The sequence below is a fragment of the Peromyscus maniculatus genome, chromosome 22, assembly GCF_049852395.1.
Source record: "Peromyscus maniculatus bairdii isolate BWxNUB_F1_BW_parent chromosome 22, HU_Pman_BW_mat_3.1, whole genome shotgun sequence".
NCBI lineage: Eukaryota > Metazoa > Chordata > Mammalia > Rodentia > Cricetidae > Peromyscus > Peromyscus maniculatus.
Genome location: NC_134873.1, coordinates 18,721,976 through 18,746,391, shown reverse-complemented (window position 1 = coordinate 18,746,391; position 24,416 = coordinate 18,721,976). Strand labels below are relative to the sequence as shown.

At 39.7% G+C, this 24,416-nt stretch overlaps 1 protein-coding gene across 8 annotated transcripts in view; it reads right to left on the bottom strand.

Annotated features, from left to right (window-relative positions):
- Positions 1 to 24,416, bottom strand: part of Asxl2 (ASXL transcriptional regulator 2) — a 236,140-nt gene that overhangs the window by 15,682 nt on the left and 196,042 nt on the right. For all 8 annotated transcript variants that reach the window (XM_076559127.1, XM_076559126.1, XM_076559128.1 and 5 more), the window contains 4 exons: positions 22,650 to 22,765; positions 17,084 to 17,231; positions 11,418 to 11,561; positions 3,128 to 3,291 (listed from right to left, as the gene is read on the bottom strand). In XM_076559127.1, coding sequence (XP_076415242.1) covers positions 3,128 to 3,291; positions 11,418 to 11,561; positions 17,084 to 17,231; positions 22,650 to 22,765 — 572 coding nt within the window. The remainder of the gene's footprint in view (positions 1 to 3,127; positions 3,292 to 11,417; positions 11,562 to 17,083; positions 17,232 to 22,649; positions 22,766 to 24,416) is intronic.

Here is a 24,416-nt window from a genome sequence, read left to right as displayed (position 1 = left end):
TTATATATAACACACCACAACTTTAGTTTTCTCAGAGCACACTGTGAAAGTCTAGCCAAGTCAACTGGCATATATTTAGCCTCTCTGAAATTGCTGCATATTATTTCATTGTATAAATCTGTCTCAATTAATGGTAAACATGTTGTACACATGTACTTTGTTACCAGTGATTTCCCACAATCAATAAAGCTGCAACAAACATTCTGGCAGAGATGAATGTATTAGTACTTTTACTGTTTTATTTCTTTGTTTGAAACGGTACTGCTATGTAGCCAAGGCTGGGTTTGCCTCCTAGGGGCTGGAATTAAAGGAGTATGCCACCTTGTCTAGCTGTACTAGTGATTTTCTTTCCTCCTCCTCCTCCTCCTCCTCCTCCTCCTCCTCCTCCTCCTCCTCCTCCTCCTCCTCCTCCTTTCTGTTTTTGTTTTTTTAAGACAGGGTTTCTCTGTGTAACAGTCAAGATGTCCCCGAACTCATTAAAGATCCACCTGCCTCTGACTCCTGAGTGCTGGGATTAAAGGTCTGTACCACCACACCCAGCTGTGATTTTATTTCTAAGGACTGCATTCCTAGATCAAAATAGGATTAGTATGTAAGCAGTTATTGTTACACTACTTTCTAAAGGCTAAAAGCTACAAATATAAGAATATATAATATGCTTTTTTTTTGCCAACATGCATCAACATGTAATTTAATTTTTAACATAGGTTTGAAATGGTAGATGATTTCCTGACTCCTGTGTTGTTTGCTGTTACTGCACGGTTATTAAACATGGAAGTCTGTGGGGGTCTTGTGAAGAGTCACTTCCCATCATTTTTTAGTTTTCTATTAGGCTGTTTATTGTTATCAAACTGTGAGACATGTCACATGTCACCGATGCTGTATTCCCCCCCATATGTCTACTGAGTTCATTTCTGATGCTTTGCCACAAGGCTTAAATTCTTGTTCTCGTGGGCTAGATGTATCTCCAGGATAGTGCAAAGCACTATGGGACAAACATTTGTGTGTGTCTTCACCCAGTGTTTGCAATGACATCTGTGAGGCATTCAGAAGACAACTTGTAGGAATTAGTTCTCTCCTTTCCCCACGCTGAGTCCTGGAGTTGAACTCAGGTCGTCAGGCTTGACTGCAAATCCTTTTACCCACTAAGCCACAGGCCACGGGAAAATTTTTAAATGGAAAAAAAAAATTTTTAAATTAATACCTCTAAACTCTGAATTTTCTCTCTTGTTTTTTAAGTAACATTTAACTCTTATTTAAAATACTATGGAAAAAAGTGCCACTCAAAGCATGTACAAAAATACTTTGTTTAAAGCCTGGCAGCACATGACTTTAATCTCAGCACTTGGGAGGCAGAGGCGGCAGATCTCTGAGTTCAAAGCCAACCTGGTCTACAGAATTAGTTCCAAGTTAGGCTCCAAAGCGACACCGAGAAACTCGGTCTTGAAAAAACAAACAAACAAAAAACAAAAAATAACTTTGTTTACAATTATTTTCAACACCAACATTATCCACATCGAATACATATGGTAAGTTAAGCTGCAAGTTCACTTAATTAAAACTGTGTCTTCTCAGTATCACTCACATTGCTCATCACATATCCATAGCTCAAAGACTGGCCAACTAGCTTCCTAAGGAAAAAACACACAAACACACAAACAAGAAACTCTGTAGGATTGCCATCTGTGGGAACTGGAACCAGAAAACTATTATTAAAACTACACATGGCAGGAGACAAGACAGATGGCTAGTGGTTAAGAGCACTTTTTGCTCTTGCAGAAGACACAAGTTTGGTTACCAGCACTTACATGGCATTATAATTATAACATCATAATTATAGTTCCAGGGGATCTAGGGTCCTCCTCTGGCCACCTCAGGCATCCGGCACACATGCACATTATTAAATGCATGCAAAACACTCATATAAATAAAATTTTAAAAAACATCTTTAACACCACCACAACACAACAGTAACAAACTACATGTGGCAATCTTCTTTCAGAAGGCAAAAAGGACCATCAGTGCTTCTGAGAAAACAGCATCAGACTCCACAAATAGGCTCTTAGTTATGCTTCGTGTATTATTTCTAGCCTATCACCCTGCCGATGACACTTCTACTTCAGGGACTGAGGACAGGAACAACACAGGACACAGGAACACACACACACACACACACACACACACACACACACACACACACACACACACACACAGCAGCCGCCAAGTAACCAGGTCCTTAAGATGATGCTGAAACTTCAATCTCCTCATTTCTTCCATCAAGAAGTAAGGTATCTTCTATCAAGAATCTAAGGTAACTTTTTCCTTCTTGGAGGAGACAGGGCAGAGAATGCAGTCACTAGGAACAAGTCTCCTTCGGTCTCTCTTGCTGGAAGAATACCTGATTATCTGAATTCTCCCGAAGGACTCATCACACACACTGAAGACAGACCTGAGACGCTGGGAGCACAGCAAATCTCAGAGAAAACAGACTTCGAGCACACTTCTAACTCAGCACTTGGGAGGTAGAGGATCTCTGTGAGGTCAAGGCCAGCTTGATCTACAGAGCAAGTTCCAGGACAGCCAGGGCTACACAGAGAAACCCTGTCTCAAAGCCAAAAAAAAAAAAGACTTCATTTTGTCTTTGTAGTCAATTAGCTATAATGACTTGTGTAGCTTACCTTTTGAATCTCTCCCTATAAATGAGGAAAGATAGTCTGTTATTACATACTAGGGAAAATGCCTTCCTTTCATATTGTGTATAGCTTTCTACGGAAAGCCACACAACATCACCATTAACACCACACTTTTATAGGGATACATAAAGAAGATAAAAATCTTAAGAACTAGGCATGTAACTCAGCTGAGTGTTTGCCTAGCATACATGAAGCCCTGGCTTTTATCTCTAGCAACACATACGTAGACTTGACATGGTGATGGATATCTGTAAGCCCAACCTTCAGGAAGTAAACGAAAGGGTTAAGACATCATCAGCTACATAGTAACTTTATGTCCTGCCTATAATACATGAGATGCTATCTTAAGAAAAACAAAATCTTAGGGAGTTTTAAAGGTGATGATCGTTGGGGCCTCATTAGTCAGAAAATCGCTTATGCTTGCCATCACGCACCTGCCGATCCACCTCTGGAAGCAGTAAAAGCAGGCGCTGCTGGCAATCTCCAGGAAGAACTGAAAAGGTGTGCTTGTTAATCAGTGCTCGAAGATTAGTATTAACCAAAATGGAGTCGGGTGTCTCAACATCAATGTCAGCACACTTAGTCCTTTTCATCTGTCCTACAAAATGAAGAAGACAGTAATTTATCACCTGGCTCTCCTTTCAGTTTTGGTCCTAACCATAGCTTGCCATGCAGTACCGAAAGTAAAAAAGAAAGAACAACCAAAATTAAACACTATACTCTGAAGAAGTGAGAGCTAAAGATCTTAGAAATGTCTTCTAAGGCAAAGAAAATAGATTCTGATCATTTATAGAGAATTAAAAAAAAAAACCCACAATCTACAAAATAGATCTCTAAAAGTAAACTGTTCATCATTACCTTTCTCCGTCAATTGAAATGACAAATGACACATATACAGAACACTTGCTTTTATTTTGTTCAATAGAAAATTGGAGCTGGCAAGATCACTTAGAGGTTAAGAACACCAACTGCTCAAGCAGAGGATCCGTGTTTGGTTCCGGGCATCATGTGGCTCACAATTACATGTAACTCCAGCTTCAGGGGAACCTAGGCCACCTTCTGACCTTGGTAGGCATCTGCCTGCCACATATATACATAAGCCCACACAAGCACACATAAACACATTAAAAAAAATATTTTGAGACAGAAAACCTGGCTGAGGAGATGGCACCATAAGTAAAACACTTGACATGTGAACCTAAGAACCTCAATTGCAATCTCCATAACCTATTTAAAAGCTGGATGTGGTAACATGTCTATAATCACATGGCTCCTATAATAAGACAGGCAGCTCATAGGCCAGCTAACCTGTGTTTGGAGTGGCAGACAGCAGAGACCCTGATCAACACTAATTAGACTTGGTAGTTTATTAAAAAAAAAAAAAAAAAAAAAAGCCGGGCAGTGGTGGCGCACGCCTTTAATCCCAACACTTGGGAAGCAGAGGCAGGTGGATCTCTGTGAGTTCGAGGCCAGCCTGGGCTACAGAGTGAGTTCCAGGAAAGGCACAAAGCTACACAGAGAAACCCTGTCTCAAAAAACAAAAAACAAAACAAAAAAGCCATAAAACTGGGAGGCAGAAATGTTAAAGAGTGATCAAGGGGAAATCGGGGAGTCAGCAGGAATAGACAGAATCAAAATATATTGTATTTATATATAAAAGTTTCAAATGGCCCTCTCTTTCCTTTCCGCTCCTTCCTTCCGTCTGTTCGTTCTCTCTCTCTCTCTCTCTCTCTCTCTCTCTCTCTCTCTCTCTCTCTCTCTCTCTCTCTCTCGCTCTCTCTCTCTCTCTCTCTCTCTCTCCTTCTCTCTCGCCCCCCCCCCCTTTATTTAAAGAAAAAAAAAAGTTTCCAATGAATAAACAAGAGGGAGGGAGCCCTCTGCCTTAAACAATGTAGACGGTAAGGGCCAACACTTCAAACTTTCCTCTGACCTCCATACAGGTACTGTGTACAGACACAATCGTATCTCACACACACACACACACAGAGGCCACTGAAGATTTTTAAATCCAAGCCAGACCTGGGAGTACATGCTTGTAACTCCAGCATTTAAAAGGCAGAGGCAGAAAAACCAGAAGTTCAAGGCTACCCTGGGCTACACACTGAGGTACCAAGCTAGCATGATCTGCATTTTTATTTAAAAAAACAAAAGAAAGCAACAACTTACAATGTATGAATGCACAGAAATTTGAGTACACAAAGATTAGCAGTGCTAATTAAAATGTGGTGCTGTTTTTGTACATTTTTACACATTTTACTATTTCCATCGAATCTCATTTTTATCTTGATATCTTCCATTTTTCATTAGTTCTCATAATGTAAATTTAAGTCTTGTAATAAAATTTGGGAAAAGAAAAAATTAAAATGCAACTTAACATGAATAAAAACTGGTTTCTATAAAAAAAGGCAAATAGTAATACAGTAATGGGAAGTATGTAGGGAAACAGGAAAAAAATTAAATATTTCTGGTGGAACTGAAGTTTATAGCAAAATCTTAAAGAAAATGTGTAAAATGTGTAAAGAAGAGAGCTAGACAGATGGCTCAGTGGTTAAGAGCACTGACTGCTCTTCTAGAGGACCCAGGTTCAATTCTCAGCACCCACATGGCAGCTCACAACTATCTGTAACTCCAAGATCTGACATCCTCATTTAGACATACATGCAGGGAAAACACCAATGCAAATAAAAATAAATGAATTTTAAAAAATGTGTAAAGAAATAGCAGATGCAAACAACAATCAAGAAAACACAAACAGACTTTAAAAGGAAGCAATAGGACTATTATAGTAGCTAACATCTGTCATCCCAGCATTGGGAAATATAAGCAGGAGGATCACTAAGGTCATCCTCCACTACATAGTGAACTCAAGGCCAGCCTAGGTTCAAGAAACCCTGCTCAAAACAAACACCATCAAAAAGTCTCCCTCCTGCTGGGTGGTGGCAGCAGCAGTGGTGGCGCACGCCTTTAATCCCAACACTCAGGAGGCAGAGGCAGGAGGATCTCTGTGAGTTCGAGGCCAACCTGGTCTACAGAGTGAGATCCAGGACAGGCTCCAAAACTACACAGAGAAATCCTGTCTCAAAAAACAAACAATAAACAAAACATAAAAAAAAAAAAAAACAAAACCAGATACAGATCTGTGGTGGTTTTAAAGACAATGGCACCCAAAGGGAGTGACAGTATTAGGAGGTGTGGCCTTGTTGAAGAGAGTGTGTCACTGTGGGGGTGGGCTGTTCTCAAGCTTTCCTCAGTGTGACTGTTCAGTCAACTTCCTGTTTAGTGCAAAATGTAGGACTCTCAGCTATTTCTCCAGCACATCTGCCTGCACGCTACCATGCTCCCCATCATGATGATAATGGACTGAACCTCTGAAACTGTAAGCAAGCCACTCCAATTAAATGTTTTCTTTGTAAGAGTTGCTGTGATCATGGTATCTCTTCACAGCAATAAGAACCCCAAGACAGATATAAACAGAGAATTCTCAATAAAGCAAACTCAAATGGCTGAGAAACATTTAAATGTTCAATATTCTTAGCCATCAAGAAAATGCAAACCAAAACTACATTGAGATTCCATCTTACACCTGTCAGAATGGATAAGATCAATAATAAAAAGTGACACCTCTCGTTGGTGAGGATGTGGAATAAGGGAAACACTTATCCATTCCTGGTAGGAGTGCACTAATATAGGCACTATGGAAATCAGTGTGGTGGCTCCTCAGAAAGTTAGAAATCAATCTACCCCAAGATCCAGCTATACCACTCTTAGGCATATACCCAAAGGATGCTCTATCCTACACTTGCTCAACCATGTTCATGATAACTCTATTCATAATAGTCAGAAATTGGAAACAACCTAGATGTCCCTCAACAGAATGGATAAAGAAAATGTGATACATTCACAACAGAGTATTACTTAGCTCTTAAAAAAAAAAAATGATATCATGAAATCTGCAGGCAAATGGATATAACTAGGAAAAAAAATCATCCTGAGACCCAAAAAGTATATATTCGCTTATATCTGGATATTAGCCATTAAATAAATGATGGTAACCAAGTTACAATCCGTAGACCCAGAGAGGTTAGGCATAGAGGAAAATACTGGGGGGGACGGGACGACAATGAACACATGGATCTCCCTGGAGGGGGAATTAATAGATTTTTATGGGTGAACTGGAGCAGAGGTGGGGAGGGGATGAGAACAGGAGGATCAGGTGGGAGGTGGGAGGAGAAACGGATTGAGGTAGGGAATAGATGGGGCAGAACTAAGATGAGTGAATTAAGATAGAAATTAGAGGGGACAGCAGATAAATGTAGAGAAAAATCAGGCAAGAAAGGAGCTAGGCATGAGAGCAGAATAGAAGCTGTGTAGAGAGAGAACTGACTCAGAAGAATAAAGTTTATGGACTAAGGAGTTTCGTGTACATAGATTCATTTCTTTTCATCAATGATTAATTAACAGCTTGTTGGAGATTCTTCCCGGACCCTGGGAGGAGACTATTAAGGGGCTGGACTCCCATAGTCCTCGATAATTCTACTCAGATTAAAAAACACAAACACAAACAAACAAAAAAACAAACCTAAAGATCTAAAAAAGAAACTGAATTGAAACTATAACCACATAAACGATTAATAAGAAAATTTAACTCCTACCAAACAGGAGGAAAAGACTAAAAGAGAATGAAGAGAAACAATATACATCCAGATGGCTCAGCAGGTAAAGGCACTTGCCGGTCTTTGCCAAGCTTAAAGAGTTCAACCTCGCCGGGCGTGGTGGCGCACGCCTTTAATCCCAGCACTCGGGAGGCAGAGCCAGGCGGATCTCTGTGAGTTCGAGGCCAGCCTGGGCTACCAAGTGAGCTCCAGGAAAGGCACAAAGCTACACAGAGAAACCCTGTCTCGAAAAAACCAAAAAAAAAAAAAAAAAAAAAGGAGTTCAACCTCTGGGACCCATGTGATAGGGAGAGAACTGAATCCCACAGGTTTCCTTTGACTTCCACACCCAGTACATGTGTGTGGTGTGTGGGTGTGGGTGCACGCAAAAAAAAAACTCAATAAAAAAGAAACAATCTTTTAGGAAAATTTTGAGAAGACTATGAAGTGATACTAGAAAAATGGGCAAAGAATAAAAATTATTAAGGTTAAAAAACAAGTTCTAGTACATTAGATTAGCAAAAGCAATAAGACAGACCAAAGAGACTATCACAAAAAATTAAAACAAAAACACCAGCCACCTAAATACAGTTTATACAGATATACAAAGCACAAGGGCACACAAATAAATAGGCATGACAGGCAAAGTCTAAATCCCAGAGAGCTGTGTGTCATTCATTAATATCCAACAAGACACTTATCAATAATTGATAAAGTAAATCAGGAAGATCCTACTTCACTTTTGTGGATGGGATCTTGCTACACACCAGGACATGCCTCGGATATAATTCAGGCTGAATGTAATGCTGAATGTAACTGGCTAACAGTTACATTAAACAAGAAACCATCTTATACAAAATAGCTTTAACTATTTGAAAGGCAGAGCACAGCGGCCCCTATCTACAATCCCATCATTTGGAATGCTGAGGGAACAGGATCACAAGCTCCAAGCTAGCCGAAGACACATGTAAAGACTTTCTCTTAACAAACAATGTGTTGATTTGAGACAGACTGTCACAACTAGACAAATCCCATACAGAATAGATTTTAGTGTATCTTGCACAATCATTAACCAAGCATACCAAACCAGACATTTAAAAAGGATGCACTGCTTCGTGGTGGTGGTGGTAGTGATGGTGGTGGTGGTGGTGGTGGTACGTATCTTTAATCTCAGAACTCAGGAGGCAGTGGCAGGCAGATCTCTGTGAGTTCGAGGTCAGCCTAGTCTATAAAGCGAGTTCCAGGACAGCCAGTGCTACATTGAGAAACTCTGTCTCGAAAAAACATAAGACGTGGGAGCTGGAGTGGTTTGAGAACTGTAAGATGAGTTGGGAACCAAACTGTGAAAGGGCAGTATAGGCTCTTAACTCTTGAACCATCACTCCAGTCACAGGATTCATTCATTATTTTAGATTAATAACCTTGATTCAACAAACCTGGAATTCACTGAACAAGTAGGACTTAAATATTGTTAAGCCTAAAAGAGCACTTCTCTGTAAAATTCAAGAAATGCCAATAATAAAACAATTACCACAGTAACAGCAGTGGCAAACTTATTAAGGGTTACTGGGTACCAGGCACTATTCTGAGCATTTATTTATATTAACTTGCTTACTTTTCACACAGCTCCATGAAGCAAGTAATGGTTACTATTATCGCTGATTTATTTTTGAGATGACATCTGACTATTTTGCCTAGGCTGGCTTCAAACCTCTGCACAGCTGTGATCACAGGCACATACTGCTGTGCAGAGAGAGCTGGGTAATTATTATCCACTGCACAGATAAAGAAACATACCCAATCCCAGCACTCGGGCACACCTCCATGGGTTCAAGATCAGCCTGAACTACAGACCAAATTCCAGGATGGCCAGGGTGGTACAGAGAAACCCTATCTCAAAAAACCAAAGTAAGAAAAAAAGAAAGAGATAGAGACAAAGAGGAAGGAAGGAAGGAAGGAAGGAGAGGGGAAGAGGGGAAGAGGGGAAGAGGGGAAGAGGGGAAGAGAAAGAGATGCTCAAATTACACCACTGAGTTACAATGTAACAAACTGAAGTCAGAAACCAGCTTTAGTCTGTTGCTTATTACTACACCACACAGGTAAAGGTATCACATGTGGCCTAGCATCCTTGGCCAAAATATACTTCAGCTAAAAGTTCCTAACAAAAAAACCCTATATGTATGAAAAAAAGAATAACTGCAAAATACTTTCTCAGACAAAGAAATAAATTACAGTAAAACAAAACTAAAAACATCTTTTCAAACCAAACAATAGTAAATAGCACCCAAGAGGTAAAGATCGTCAAAGAGGAGAGGGAGGGCTGGAGAAAAGACACTTTGAAGAATGTCAGTGTGTGTGTGACACAGTGTAACACTTCTACCTTAGCTGTCAAGGCACAGGATTAGAGTCCAGGTAAAACAGTTCCAAAAGATCTGGGAACCTGCAATGTGCCTGCACAGTTATCTTCTGAGCTTCCCTATTTCTTTAGCTACTGATCAGCTGATCTGGGACACGACAGCAGGACGGAGTGGTGGTTGAAATGTGCTCTACTAAGTGTTCTGTTCTGGAAGCCAAGCAGGAGAATTACAATTCGGTCTTTGAATTTGACGAAATTCCCCGAATTTCTGAATAGTGCCTATGAGGTCATGAATGTGAAACAGCCCTGACAAGCCCCTGCCACCCTGGTCTCCAGCCAGTAGCACTGTCTGGGGAGAAGGGCATGGAAGGCAGAGGATTACTAGGACAGACCTTGGAGGTACTGTCTGGCCCTGCTCAACCACAAGCAAGAGACAGGACCAGCCTGTTGCTACTGTCCAGGCAAGAACCAGCACAACTGCTGTGCATTTCCTACTTGCTCCCTCTGGACTGTGACCCCAACTAAACTTCGGCTTCCTCAAGTCGCCCCTGTCACATCCTTTGTTCAGGCAACAAACAAACAAACAACACAGGGCTTCATCCCTGGCCTGCAGCTCCATGTGATGGTCCTCAAGCTGCCGGAGTTTCACTCAATTTCACTACCTATTTCACTCTTCGACTTAGAGTAAAGCATCCAAACGCTTCTCCTTCATTCCAAACAACAGTCTTCAGCCCTATGCCTCGCCTTTCTTGTGGTCTGCAGCCACGGCTGGTTTATTATGACAATTCCTTTTCAACTTCACCCCATTTTTATCTTTCAACCTGTGTTGACACCTGCCCACCTGGCTGTCTTGTTTTCTTCACGAATACTGATTAAATCGTTTTGTCCATATTCTCATTTTAGTGGGATTTCCAAGGGAGTGCACTTTACAATATTTAATTATAAGCCCTTCTATCTTTTTATCTCTAGAGAACAAAAAATGAGGTGGGGTCTATTGGTAAGAGAGAAATAAACCACAGAATGACCAATAACAGATCTTTCTGTGAACCAGTTTGATAAGGGATGAATACACGATCACAAAGACAATAAAAAATTCAAAGACAAAAGAAGTGAATAAAAGGAAGGGGTGGGGTTTTCTTATAGCATCACTTGTGAGACTGAAGCAGGGAGATTACAAGTTGAAGGTCAGTTCCAGAATATCTTAGACTGTATTGGTGAGACCCTGTCATTAAAAAAAACAAGACAGCAGATAATACGACACACTGGGGATTAGGGATGTACAGCTTACTTGTGGAGGGTTCCCTGGCACATTCAAGTCTGTGGTTATTAATGTTCACTAAGAAACAAACAAGCAAAACAAAATAAAACCTCAAAATAATTATATCAAAAACATTGTTTTAAAAATTCAAATAATGTCAGCAAAAAGTCTAGTCAGGCAAAATGGCACACACCTTCAGTCCCAGCACTTTGGAAGGCAGAGGCCAGTGGATCTCTGTGAGTTTGAGGCCAGCCTGGTTTACACAGTGAGTTCTAGGACAGCCAGAGCTATATACTGATACCCTGATTAAAAAAAAAAAAAAAAAAAAGAATAGAAATTATGTCTAGCTTTTAAAAATTCAAATTACACATTAAACTCAAGCTAGTGCCTGATGAATTTTAAGCATACTTTGGACACATCATGGCACTAAAAACTGAAGCCTTTGTAAACTAACTTACTTGTGTGGAGTCTGTCCGACCTCTGGAAAGACTTCTTCCCCAAGGCTAGAAGAGAACTGTCCACTTTCACTGTGGAGGAGAACGTGGAGTGTGAGTTCTGGGGACTGCTGGACTGTCCATCAGATTGCTTTCCTTCCCACAGGGCTAGGGGAAAAAACACGGGAAGACAGGTGACATTAAGATTCAGAAATAAACCATAAGGAACTACAAGACAGCTCTACCAACCCTGACAGCCTGACTTATCTATCTCATGGTAGGAGAAAAGTGACTCCCTCAAGTCAGCCCCAGACTTACATGCAGCTTCTCCCCAGACCCCAATAAATCTAATAATTAAAAGAAAGTGAAATAAAAACATCAAACCATGCCCCCTGGAAACCGCAAGTCACGAGCTACAATACATGGAAGTAAATCTAAGTCCTACAGAACGGAGAAGAAGAGAGTGAGTAGCGGCACTGAATGGAAGGCAAAGCAGGCAGTGAACCAGATAGCAGCCTTGTTACAGGCAGAAGGGTGAAGTTTGGTCTCCAGCAACTTAGCTACATGCTGGTGCCTAACCTCAGCCCGGAACATTCTTCACTCTTCCCAACCCCCCTACGCCTTCCCAGCCCCCCTACGCCTTCCCAGCCCGCATTAGCTGCCATGAGGGACAGATTTGTGTTGGAAGAAAAGGGATTCTTGGGAAACAGAAACGGTCATTAAAAGTCTCCCAACCAAAAGAAGCCCAGGACCAGATGGTTTCAGTTCAGAATTCTATCAGATTTTCAAAGAAGAGTTAATTCCAATACTCTTCAAATTGTTCCACACATTAGAAACAGAAGGAACATTACCAAACTCCCTCATGAGCATTGATACAAAAATACTCAACAAGCAAACCAAATCCAAGAACATCAAAAAAATAATCCACTATGACAAAGTAGGCTTAATCCCAGGGATGCAAGGATAATTCAACATACAAAAATCTGTCAATGTAATACACCATATAAACAAACTGAAAGAAAAAACTACATGATCATCTCATTAGATGCTGAAAAAGCATTTGACAAAATCCAACACCCCTACATGATGAAGGTTCTGGAGAGATCAGAAATACAAGGAACATACATAATCATAATAAAGGCGATTTACAGCAAGCCAACAGCCACCATCAAATTAAATGAAGAGAAACTCAAAGTGATTCCACTAAAAACAGGAACAAGACAAGGCTGTCTACTCTCCCCATATTTATTCAATATAGTACTTGAATTTCTAGCTAGAGTAATAAGACAACAAAAGGAGATCAAAAGGATAGAAATTGAAAAGGAAGAAGTCAAACTTTCCCTATTTGCAGATTATATGATAATATACATAAGTGACCCCAGCGGATAAACTCCTTCGGTAATATGGCAGGATACAAGATTTAAAAAAAAAAAAATCAATAGCCCTCCTATATACAAATGATAAACAGGCTGAGAAAGAAATCAAAGAAACATCATCCCCTACCAATAACCACAAGTAATGTAAAATGTCTTGGGGTAACACTAACTAAGCAAGTGAACGGCCTGTATGATAAAAACTTTAAGTCTCGGGCTGGAGAGATGGCTCAGAGGCTAAGAGCACTGGCTGTTCTTCCGGAGGTCCTGAGTTCAATTCCCAGCAACCACATGGTGGCTCACAACCATCTGTAATGAGATCTGGTGCCCTCTTCTGGCCTGCAGGGATACATGCAAACAGAACACTGTATACATAATAAATAAATCTCTTAAAAAAAAAAAAAAAAAAAAAAAAAAAAAAAAAAAACTTTAAGTCTCTGAAGAAAGAAATTGAAGAAGATATCAGAAAACAGTAAGATCTCCCATGCTCATGGATAGGCAGGACTAACACAGTAAAAATGGCAATCTTACCAAAAGCAATCTACAGATTCAATGCAATCCCCATCAAAATCCCAACACAATTCACTACAGACAAAAAACCCAGAATAGCTAAAAGAATCCTGTGCAATAAATCAACCTCTGGCGGCATCACCATCCCTGACTTTAAGCTCTACTATAGAGCTATAGTAATAAAAACAGCTTGGTACTGGCATAAAAACCGACATACAGACCAATGGAATCGAATTGAAGACCCTGACATTAATCCACACACATATGAACACCTGATTTTTGACAAAGAAGCCAAAACGATACAATGGGAAAACAAAAGTATCTCCTACAAATGGTGCTGGCATAACTGGATGTCAACATGTAAAAGATTGCAAATAGATCCATATCTGTCACCATGCATAAAACTCAAGTCCAAGTGGATCAAAGACCTCAACATAAATCCAGTTACACTGAACTTGATAGAAGAGAAAGTAGGAAGTACTCTTGAACGCATTGGCACAGGAGATCACTTCCTAAATATAACACCAGTAGCACAGACACTGAGAACAACAATTAATAAATGGGACCTCTTGAAACTGAGAAGCTTTTGTAGGGCAAAGACACAGTCAATAAGACAAAACTACAGCCTATAGAATGGGAAAAGACCTTCACCAACCCCACATCTGACACAGGGCTGATCTCCAAAGTATATAAAGAACTCAAGAAACTAGACATCAAAATACTGAACAATCCAATTAAAAAATGGGCTAAAGAGCTAAACAGAATTTTCAAAAGAAGAATCTTAAATGGCTGAAAGACATTTAAGGAATTGCTCAACACCCTTAGTCATCAGGGAAATGCAAATAAAAACGACTCTGAGATGCCATCTTACACCTGTCAGAATGGCTATGATCAAAAACACTGATGACAGTCTATGTTGGAGAGGATGTGGAGCAAGGGGAACACTCCTCCTCTATTGGTGGGAGTGCAAACTTGTACAGCCACTTTGGAAATCAGTATGGCTATGGCAGTTTTCTCAGAAGAATTGGGAATCGATCTACCTCAAGACCCAGCTATACCAGTCTTGGGCATATACCCAAGGGATGCTCAATCATACCACAAGGATACATGCTCAACTATGTTCATAGCATTATTCCTAACAGTCAGAATCTAGAAACAATGTTGATGCCCGTCAACTGAAGAAGGGATTAAGAAAATGTGGTACACATACACAATGGAGTACTACTCAGCAGAGAAAAACAATGACAGCATGAAATTTGCAGGCAAATGGATAGAACTAGAAAATATCATCCTGAGTGAGGTAACCCAGACTCAGAAAGACAAACATGGTATGTACTCACTCATAAGTGGATGTAAAGCAAAGGACAATCAGACTGCAACCCACAGCTCCAGGGAGGCTACCCAGCAGGGAGGACCCTATGAGGGATGCATGATTGCCCAGCAAAGGAGAAATAGATGAGATCTACATGAGCAAACTGGGGGTGAGAAGGGGTAATGGAGGGCAAGGGATGGGGGACGAGAACATAGGGGAATGGAAGTTTTGAACTGGAACAGAAACTGAGTGGGAGAATAAGGAAATAGAGATCATGACAAATGAAGACATCATAGGAATATGCAGAAACAAAGTGCTAGGGAAGTTCCCAGGAATCCACAAAGATGATTCCACTTTAGTCTACCAACAATACTCTAGAGGGTGCCTGAACCGGCCTACTCAGGGGATCGCATGGATGAATACCCTAACAGTCATCACAGAGCCTTAATCCAGAGACTTATGAAAACAGATGCAGAGATCCACCGCTGGGCACCAGGATAAGCTCCAGGAGCCCAATCGATGAAAGAGAGGAGAGATTCTATGAGCAAGGGGCATCAAGGTAATGATGAAAAAATACACAGAGACGGCCAGCCAAACTAGTGGACACACATAAACTGTGGACCGAAAGCTATAGAACCCCCATGGCACTGGATTAGGACCTTGGGACACACGAGACAGTTGTTTAGCTTGAACTCTTTAGGGGGGCCCCCAGGCAATGGGATCGGGATCTGTCCCTGGTGCATGAGCTGGCTTTATGGAGTCCAGTGTCTATGGTGGAACACCTAATGCTGCCTTGATGCAGGGAGGTGGGTCTTGGTTCTGACTCAACTGAATGTACCAGGCTCTGCTGACTCCCTATGAGAGACCTTGCCTTGGAAGAGGTGAGACTGCGGGGTAGGTTGGGGGAAAAGGCTGGGGTGCGGGAAGAGGGAGGAGAGGAAGATCTGTGGATGTTATATAAAATGAATAGAAAACATTTTAAATAAATTAAATTAAAAAAAAATCAAACCATTATTCAAGTCAAACCATTATTCCATGGTAACTACAGAAATTATAAATGAAATGTAGGCTTCTTGAATACTCTGTAAAATAAAATCCCTTACATCTCCTCTCACATTATTATCTCCAATGGCAAATGTTTAAGAAGAATGAAAAGATCTGTAAGACTCAGACCTTTGACTTTGATGGCAGTCCCTAGAATCAGCTTATGGTATTTAATTGAACTATATAATGCAAAACAAAGTCTGTGAGGCAGAAAAAGGTGGATCTCTTTGAGTTCAAGGCCAGCCTGGGCTACAGAGTGAGTTCCAGGAAAGATGCAAAAAAGCTACACAGAGACCCTGTCTCAAAAAAAAAAAAAAAAAAAAGAAAGAAAGAAAGGAAAAGAGAAAAGAAAAAGTCTGTGGCAAAATAAAAGAAAAAACAAAAGAAGTAACAACAAATACACAAAGTCCATGTAAACATATGCAATGGAAACTAAAGAGTATATATTTTTAGAAAGCCCTCATACTTAATTTTTCGCTGTTTATTTTAAAATTTATTGTGTTTTATGTGTACGAGCATGTCGTGTGTATGTATATTAGTGCTCCAACTGTATGCCCATTGTCCACAGGTACCAGAAGATGGAATCTGATCCGTACATATTCTTCATGACCAAGCCATTTCTCCAGTCCCATCCTCATTATTTTAAATGCCAGCATTGGGAAAGAGTTCACTTTGGGGCTGCATAATGGCTAGTACTTGTTGCCTAAGTTTGCATAAGGACCTATGTTTGATCCTCAGAAACCACATAAAGAGCCAAAATAAGCACAGTACACTTGAAATCCAAGCGCCAGGAAGTGGAGACAGGAAGATTCCTGAGGTTTGCTGGTCAGCCAGTTTAGCCTAAACCACAAGTCCCAGGCCAGTGAGAGACCCTGTCCAAAATGATACAAAAAATAAGACCACCAAAAGATAGATGGTACAGGGAAATGACATGAGGCTATCCTCTGACCTCAACAAGCATGTACACACACATGTACCTGCCTACATATACACAGAGTTCACCTTGACCTTGGAAACAACAGATTCATAAGGTTAATGAATATAGGTTTCTAAATCTCACTCCTGCACTTTTAATCAAGTATACAATAATTTTATATGAAAATATTTCCTATTTATCTTAGGATTTTTTTGAGTGTGTTTTTTGTTGTTGTTGTTTTGTTTTTTGAGATTGGGTTTCTCTGTGTAGCCTTGGCTAGTTCTGTAGACTAGGCTGGCCTTGAAGTCATAAATCTGCTTGCCTCTGCCTCTCAGTGCTGGGATTAAAGGCATGTGCCACCACCATCCAGTCCTATCCTAGGATTTATATCAGTTTTGTGGCAGCAGAAAGATTATGCTAGTAAAATAGCAATTTAAAAATAAACAATACAGTATAAAAATTCACAACATCAAAAGCACAAATATGCTGATAAAAAGAAACTTCTATTGGGGAGAGAAGACTAGTAACTGCCTACCAGGTTTGGCAGGTAGAGGGTCCCCAGCTGCTTTGACAGTCTTGAGAGAGAGGTGTTGATTGGAGATGGACATGTTTGGCCTGCATTGCTGCTGCTGCTGCTGCTGCTGCTGCTGCTGCTGCTTCTTCTGCTGCTGTTGCTTCAGGGCCTATAAAGTAAAACTGGTAGTAAGAACCAAGCTGGTGTTCAGTGAGTGGCATCTCTTATGTCGAGAACTACTCTGACATCCACTCAACACAAACAAAAGCCGAAATTTAACAAAACTGACACAAGCCTAAAGGACCTATGGAATTTGGGAACTTTGGGAGGACGAGATTATTCCATTATATACAGCAGTAAGGAAAAATCATTTGATTTTCTTCAGAACTTAAAATTCAGCAGTAAAGCAAGGGATTTACAATCTTCTAATTGAGAATTACACACTTTTATCATTTCTGAAAACAGAATTCTAAGCATTGATTCTACGGAAAAGAGCAATTATCTGTATTATTTATGCTTCACAGGTGTTTAATAAGTTTAATAAGTATCTGTATTACCTTGAGTAAGAGTGAAGAGACTTGCCCAAATGATAGTCTTAGTTACTTACCGCAATGAAATAAACAGAGAGCAAGGGACACAGCAGTGTAGGTCCTAACAACAGCAGTTAATTCCTTCTGGCCATTTCAGCTCATTTTTATTTCTAAGAGGTTCTTAATTAATAGAGATAACATGATACTATTTAGAGTGACCATTTAAAAAGAAAGAGGGTCTGGGAGACGGCTCAGTGGGTAAAGGCACCAGTCTTCAAACCTAGATGTCAGAGTTGGATCCCTAGAACCCATACTGTGGAAGAAGTGACTCCCAAAAGTTGTTCTCTGAACCCCATGTGTATGCATGTGTGTGCAAAGACAAAGACACACACACACACACACACACACACACACACACACACACACACACACACACACACACACGGATGAAAAGGGCAGAGAAGATGATTCTTGCAGAGGATGCAGGCTCACTTCCCAACACCGACACAGCGGCTCTGTGTGTGACACTATGCCTCTCCTACAAACAACTTTCAATAAAACAACTTCTAAATACTTTAAAATTCACATAATTTAAAATGTTTGGGGATTCTGGGCCAGGAATGGTGGCCCACATCTTTAATCATAGTTTTCAAGAGGCAGAAACTCAAAATCTTTCTGAGTTTCAGGTCTGCCAACACGATACATTAACACTCAATCTCAAAAAATTAAAATTATGAATTCTAATCCTTCATAAAAAGCTAAAAATACATTTTTAAAAATTATTCATTTAAATTCAAAGCCAAATTTTTTTTTGACTATCACTTCAGTTTTAATGTGCAATCCAACTGCACTGGTCAATTTATTTTATTTATTAAACTTCTTTATACTTTCCCATACACACTTCTACTAAATACAGCACTACTTTTGTGCATTTTGTGAACAGCACTATTATCTACATACTATAGTAAAACTTATCTAAGAGTATGTACAGGGGCATGAGTGTAGCAGTCAGAGGCTAACTTCTGGAGCTGGTGTTCATCATGTGGTTCCAAAGGATAAAACTCAGGTCACTGGGCTTGGCAGTATCTCTATCCAGTGACTCATGTCATTGGCCCTTAGGATTTACAAGTATTTTTTTTATCATGTATAGGCATTATACAACTAAGGATATTTTCATGTAAGTATGTACTGTAGATAAAGTGTATTTTACTTCTTATCTTTTCTTAGTAACCTAAACAGTTTTGTGTCTGTTCACAGGTTATATGTACAACCTTGGTATTATATGTCTATATACAGCCTAAGCACCAAAAACTAAGAGAAAAACTAGTATTTGCTTTTCATGGACTAGATTAATCCATTTATTTATCATCCATGTTTCTGAAAATGCTTTAAGTTTGTTCTTTGTATGGCCGAAAACAAATGACATTGTCTATACACTGTTTATCCAGTTGGGACACCTGGGTGGATCCCACAACTTCATCATTGGGAATGCAGCTGCAAGCAACACTGGATGCAGGTGTTCCCGCCAGAGTCCTTGGGCTAAATATTCAAGGATCTGTGACATTAACACCATCAAGGTGACAGCATCTAGTCTCCTCTAGGAGACAAATGTGGGACCAGTCCATGAGGATTTCTAGACTGGGTTCACTAATTTGAGAAGACCCTCCACAACGTAGGCGAGAGCAGCTGCCGCATGTCTTTCACATCAAGCCAGACCTCTCATGACAGGCATGTAAATGAAAACCAGAATAAACTGTTCCTCCCTTAAGCTGTTTAGACAGCGCTTTTCTTCCCCCTGGGGGAGAGGGTGTCACAGAACTGATACCAAGCTACTTAGCTGGGTTATATGGCAAATCTGTTTTTACTTTTCTTTAGGTTTATTTGTATTCTATGTGAATGGGTGTTGGGTCTGCATGTGTCTGTGCACATGAGTCTGTGGAGACCAGAGAGTGCATTTGACCCCACTGGAACTGGACTGACAAGCGGGGGTTAGCCAGTCCTCGGCAAGAGCAGCCAGCATTCCTAACTGCGGAGTCATCGTTCTAGCCCCGCAATTTAAATCTTTTGGGAAACCTCTACTGATTTCAGAAAGTCCTTGCATATGCCCTGGAATTGTTTCTCCTTGTTCTTCTAAATGTTTCAAGTCTTATATTAGGGTCTTTCCATCCATTGGGAGTTAGTATTTCCAAAAGGGATCTAATCGTGTTCTTCTACACATGGATACGTAGTTTGCCCAGAATCATCTGTTAAGAGGCTGTCTTTTCTCCACTGTCTATTTCTGGTGCTTTTTCAAAAGGCAGAGGGTTACAGCTGTGGATTTACATTGTACGTCCTCTATTCAGTTTCATCGATCTCTATGTATGTCAGTATCATGTTTTTGTTACAATGGCTCTGTAGCACAACTTGAAATCAAGTACAGTAATGCTCCCAGCAATCTTATTGCCTAGAATTGCTTTGGCTATTCATATTCAGGGTCTTATGTTTCCATATGAATTTTAAAATTGTTTTCTAGTTCTGTAAGAAGGCACATGAGGGCTGGAGAGATGGTTCAGCAGTTAAAGAGCACTGGCTGCTCTTCCAAAGGTTCTGAGTTCAATTCCCAGCAACCACATGGTGGCTCACAACCATCCATAATGAGATCTGGTGCCCTCTACTGGCCTGCAGACATCATACATGCAGGCAGAACACTGTATACATAATAAATAAATCAATCTTAAAAAATAAAAAGATGGAGCCGAGTGGTGTTGGCACACGACTTTAATCCCAGTTAGGCCATTTGCTATTTCTTACTATTAATAAATTTTTATGCTAATATTTTTCTGTGTATCTTTCTTAACATAAGCACTAAAATGTTTAATCACATGTTCATGAAGCATGTACATTTAAAATTTAATAGGTATTATAAAATTTTCTCCAATAAAGCTATAGTGGCTGGGTATATAGCTCAGGGACAGAGTACTTGCCTAGCACGCACGAGGTCCTATATTCAATCATTTGTATTTAATGACTGTTTTTTACTATACTGCATCAGTACAGGAGTAACCATTGTCTCCTTACTTGTCAATTCTTGATATAATACAATCTCCTAGTTCATACCAAATTATGAGACTAAAATTATGTCAGTTTGTACTTATTGATTATTAGATTCTTCTTGGAAGAAGCTGCTATATAATCCAGGCTGCCTTGAAATTAGAATCCTCCTGCTACAGCCTCCGGAGTACTGGGATTATGTGACTATGCTGCCAGACAAAGCATTTCAAGAAAGAAAAAAAGAGAAAAAGAAGGGGGGAAAAGCAACCTGGAATGCATATTGAGCCAATCCAAACAACACAGCAAGGAGTTATCTTGAAAAAAAAAAAAAACAATCCAAAGCCAGTTCTTTGAAAATTCCAATAAAACAGAAAACTCAACTGGCAATTAACAATGGGAACAAAGAAATGAACAAGGACAAATGAAAAAACAAAACATTATATAACTTTATAGCAGTACATGCAATAAATCAGGTAAAAATTTTTTTACTTTTTTATATTATTATTTATTATATTATAGAGTTGGGGGGGGGCATGTATATAAAAGTCAGAAACAATGCCAAGGAGGTAGTTTTCTTTTCCACCATGTGGGTTCCAGGAATCAACTCAGGGTTTCAGGTTCGGGGGTAAGTGCTTTTACCAGCTGAGCAACTTTACTGGCACAGAAATGGACCATTTTCTAAGAAAAATCTCCAAAATTGATACAAAAGGAGACAAAGCAATTGACTAATATAATAACAACAAAGAACAGTATAATTCAAGGAAAAGGAGTCTTACATACTATTCATTCAACCTAGGGAGTAAAGACAATTTCTACAACTTTCTCCCCAAATCTAGAATAAAATAAACAACTACACAGTTTATTTTATGATGTATTTCAAAACTGCACTACAGTAGAAGAATGCTGCAAGACAGGGTCTTGCTACTGTACAATCCAGGATGGTTTCAACTCTTCCCTCCCTCCCTCAGCCTCCAATGTAATAGGATTACAGATGTGTGCTACAAAACAACAGCTGACTAGAAACTCAGTTATTATTTATTTATGGTTTTTTGAGACAGGTGTCTCTGTGTAACAGCCCTAGCTGTCCTGGAATTCACTTTGTAGTCCAGGCTGGCCTCAAATTCACAGAGATCTGCCTGGCCCTGGAGTGTTCTTAAAGGCATGCGCCACCACACCTGGCTTAAAAACTAAAATTTAAAAAAAAAATTTGCATAAGCTATTTTTTTTAAGAATAAACACATAGGTTCTATTCCATACTTAGAATTAGTACAATATTAAAAAAATCTAGCAATATGATTCTATATATAAGATTAAAAGTAAAAAATCTACCTAATCATTGCAGTAAGCTCCAAAGCAAACCAACCTGAGGATTGGGAATGTGGCTCAGTGTGAGAAGTATTTGCTCACTGAGTGATGGGTTTCATCCTCAGTACCCCCAAAATAACCAGACACACATAAGAAAAGCTCTTAAAATGTAAACACCTATTCATGATTCAGAACACATACCTCAGCAAACTAGGAAAAAATCTGGGTCTTCAAAACCATGTTAAACCCTACATACAATGGGTGATACAGAGTACAAAAATTACTAGCAGCAAATTAGCCGATTGCAGACATTTACCCTGTGAAGACATCAATCTCAAGTTTTCAAACAATTTTCAGTAATTAACAGAAGATTTGATGAAGTGTCTTATTGAAAAAGGACCTCGATACATCATTGTCCATTACACGACAGAACTAAAGGTGTGAAACACCATGTAGCTCTCATTATTATTAATTATTCGTTTTTTTGTTTGTTTGTTTGTTTGTTTGTTTTTTCTAGACAGGCTTTCTCTCTGTAGCCCTGGCTGTCCTGGAACGCATTCTGTAGACCAGGCTGGCCTCAAACTCACAGAGATCTTCAAAACTCATAGAGATCTACCTGTCTGTCTTCTGAATGCTGAGATTATAGGCATGTGCCACCAGCTTTCCTAATTATTTTTAATTGGAGAGATTATTCTTCTGATAAACAGAGACTTAATGCTTACCTGTTTTAATGCCTTTTTGCTGTGCTTCTGTGATGGAGAAATGACTTTACTTGCTGGAATGGTAGGTGATGGGCAGCCTGACTGAGGAGAGGATGGCTGTGACAGTCTAGATGATACTAGGGAAAAATTGACAAGGAAACATTTGTTATCAGAGTTGATATCAAGCACCACTCCTTCCCCAGATCATATGCTGCTACCTGTTAACAACTGTGACCAAACACTTTAGGAAAGGATCTTCTCTTTGGAGTTGTCCTGCAAACAGTCTCCCCTTTCAGTTTATTTCCTCAGAAAGTTCTAGTGCAGGATGATAGGACGGGGAAGGGGCGAGTATTAGTATAGATGACTTCTCATTGTTTACTATATTAGAACTGATTAAAGGAGCCATGTTATCAAATTAGAACTGTAGTATCTATGGTCCTAAGGTAAACTTGAAGATGAATAATGACAACATGGTGGGAAGTTATGAAAGGTTTAAATTGAAGACAAAAAGGCCATTTCTGCTTTAAAATTCTTCCACTGTTTCAACCCTGTCACTCCTTCCCTCAGGTCCCAAGTTTTCAGCCTATCTGTTCAAGACGGGTTTTGAAGACTTCTCTACTGGAAACAACCACTTCCTATGCCGTCCGTATCTGCTGTGCATAGCCTGAAATGGACCACACTGAAGTCATGGCAGGCACATGTTTATGCTCTATAAAACTTAATATCATGTGAGCACATTTTAAAATTTTATTTTTTACATCCATGTAATGCCTGTTGCCCACAGAGGCCAGAAGAGGGTGTGGCATCACCTGGAAAGAGGTTACAGATAGTTGTGAGGTGCCATGGGCGGGTGATAGATATTAAACCCGGGTCCTCTGGAAGAGCAGCCAGTACTCTGTTGAGCCATCGATCCAGCCCCATTTTAAAATAAGGTGTGTGTGTGTATGTGTGTGTGTGTGTGTGTGTGTGTGTATGCACACACACATGATCACGAACACATATGCATACATCTGAGGACATTGCCCATGGAGGCCAAAAGAGAGCATCAGATCCTCTAGTGATGGAGTTATAGGCACTGTGGGCAGCCCAATTGTGGATGCTGGGAAACAAACTCATGTCTTCTACAAGATCAATGAATACATTTTATGTTAGTTAAGGAGAAAGATGAAAATTGTTGGTTCAGACATCTCATGTGAGAGCAAGGAAAGTTCAATTTAAGAGAGGAAAGAACCTAGAGATGACTCTTGAAGAATACACTTTGCCTAATATTTTCTTTTTAAATACTTGACCTGAAAACATTTATAGCAAAATGGTATTGGTTAAGACCATGAAGATTTAAGACACATGAAGTATGTGCTGCTAGATATCTAACTGACACAAAAATAAGAAATATACATAGTAAAATAAGCAACGCCTAGAGTACAACATACAACTTTACTCTTAAATGTTCTAATATTAAGACAATTTAACTTTGGTTCTGTATCCTCATCTTCATAACTATCATGTTTATATACATGGGAAGGAACTGATATAACAATCAGCTTTAAAAAAAAGCACCTTCTATGTTCTAACAAAAGCATAAGTTCTATTTTCTATTCCAAGCTCCTGAAATTCTATTTCCAGTGATAACTAAATCTAAATAACTAGGTTTGTATCATTACATTCTTTTCTGTGCAAATAAAATAGTACAAAGATACACACTGGCTGCTATATAAGTTCTCATAACCTATATTTACTTATCAAAAAACTGAATCAGCTTGAGAAAAGATACAAAGCTAGTATGGAGCA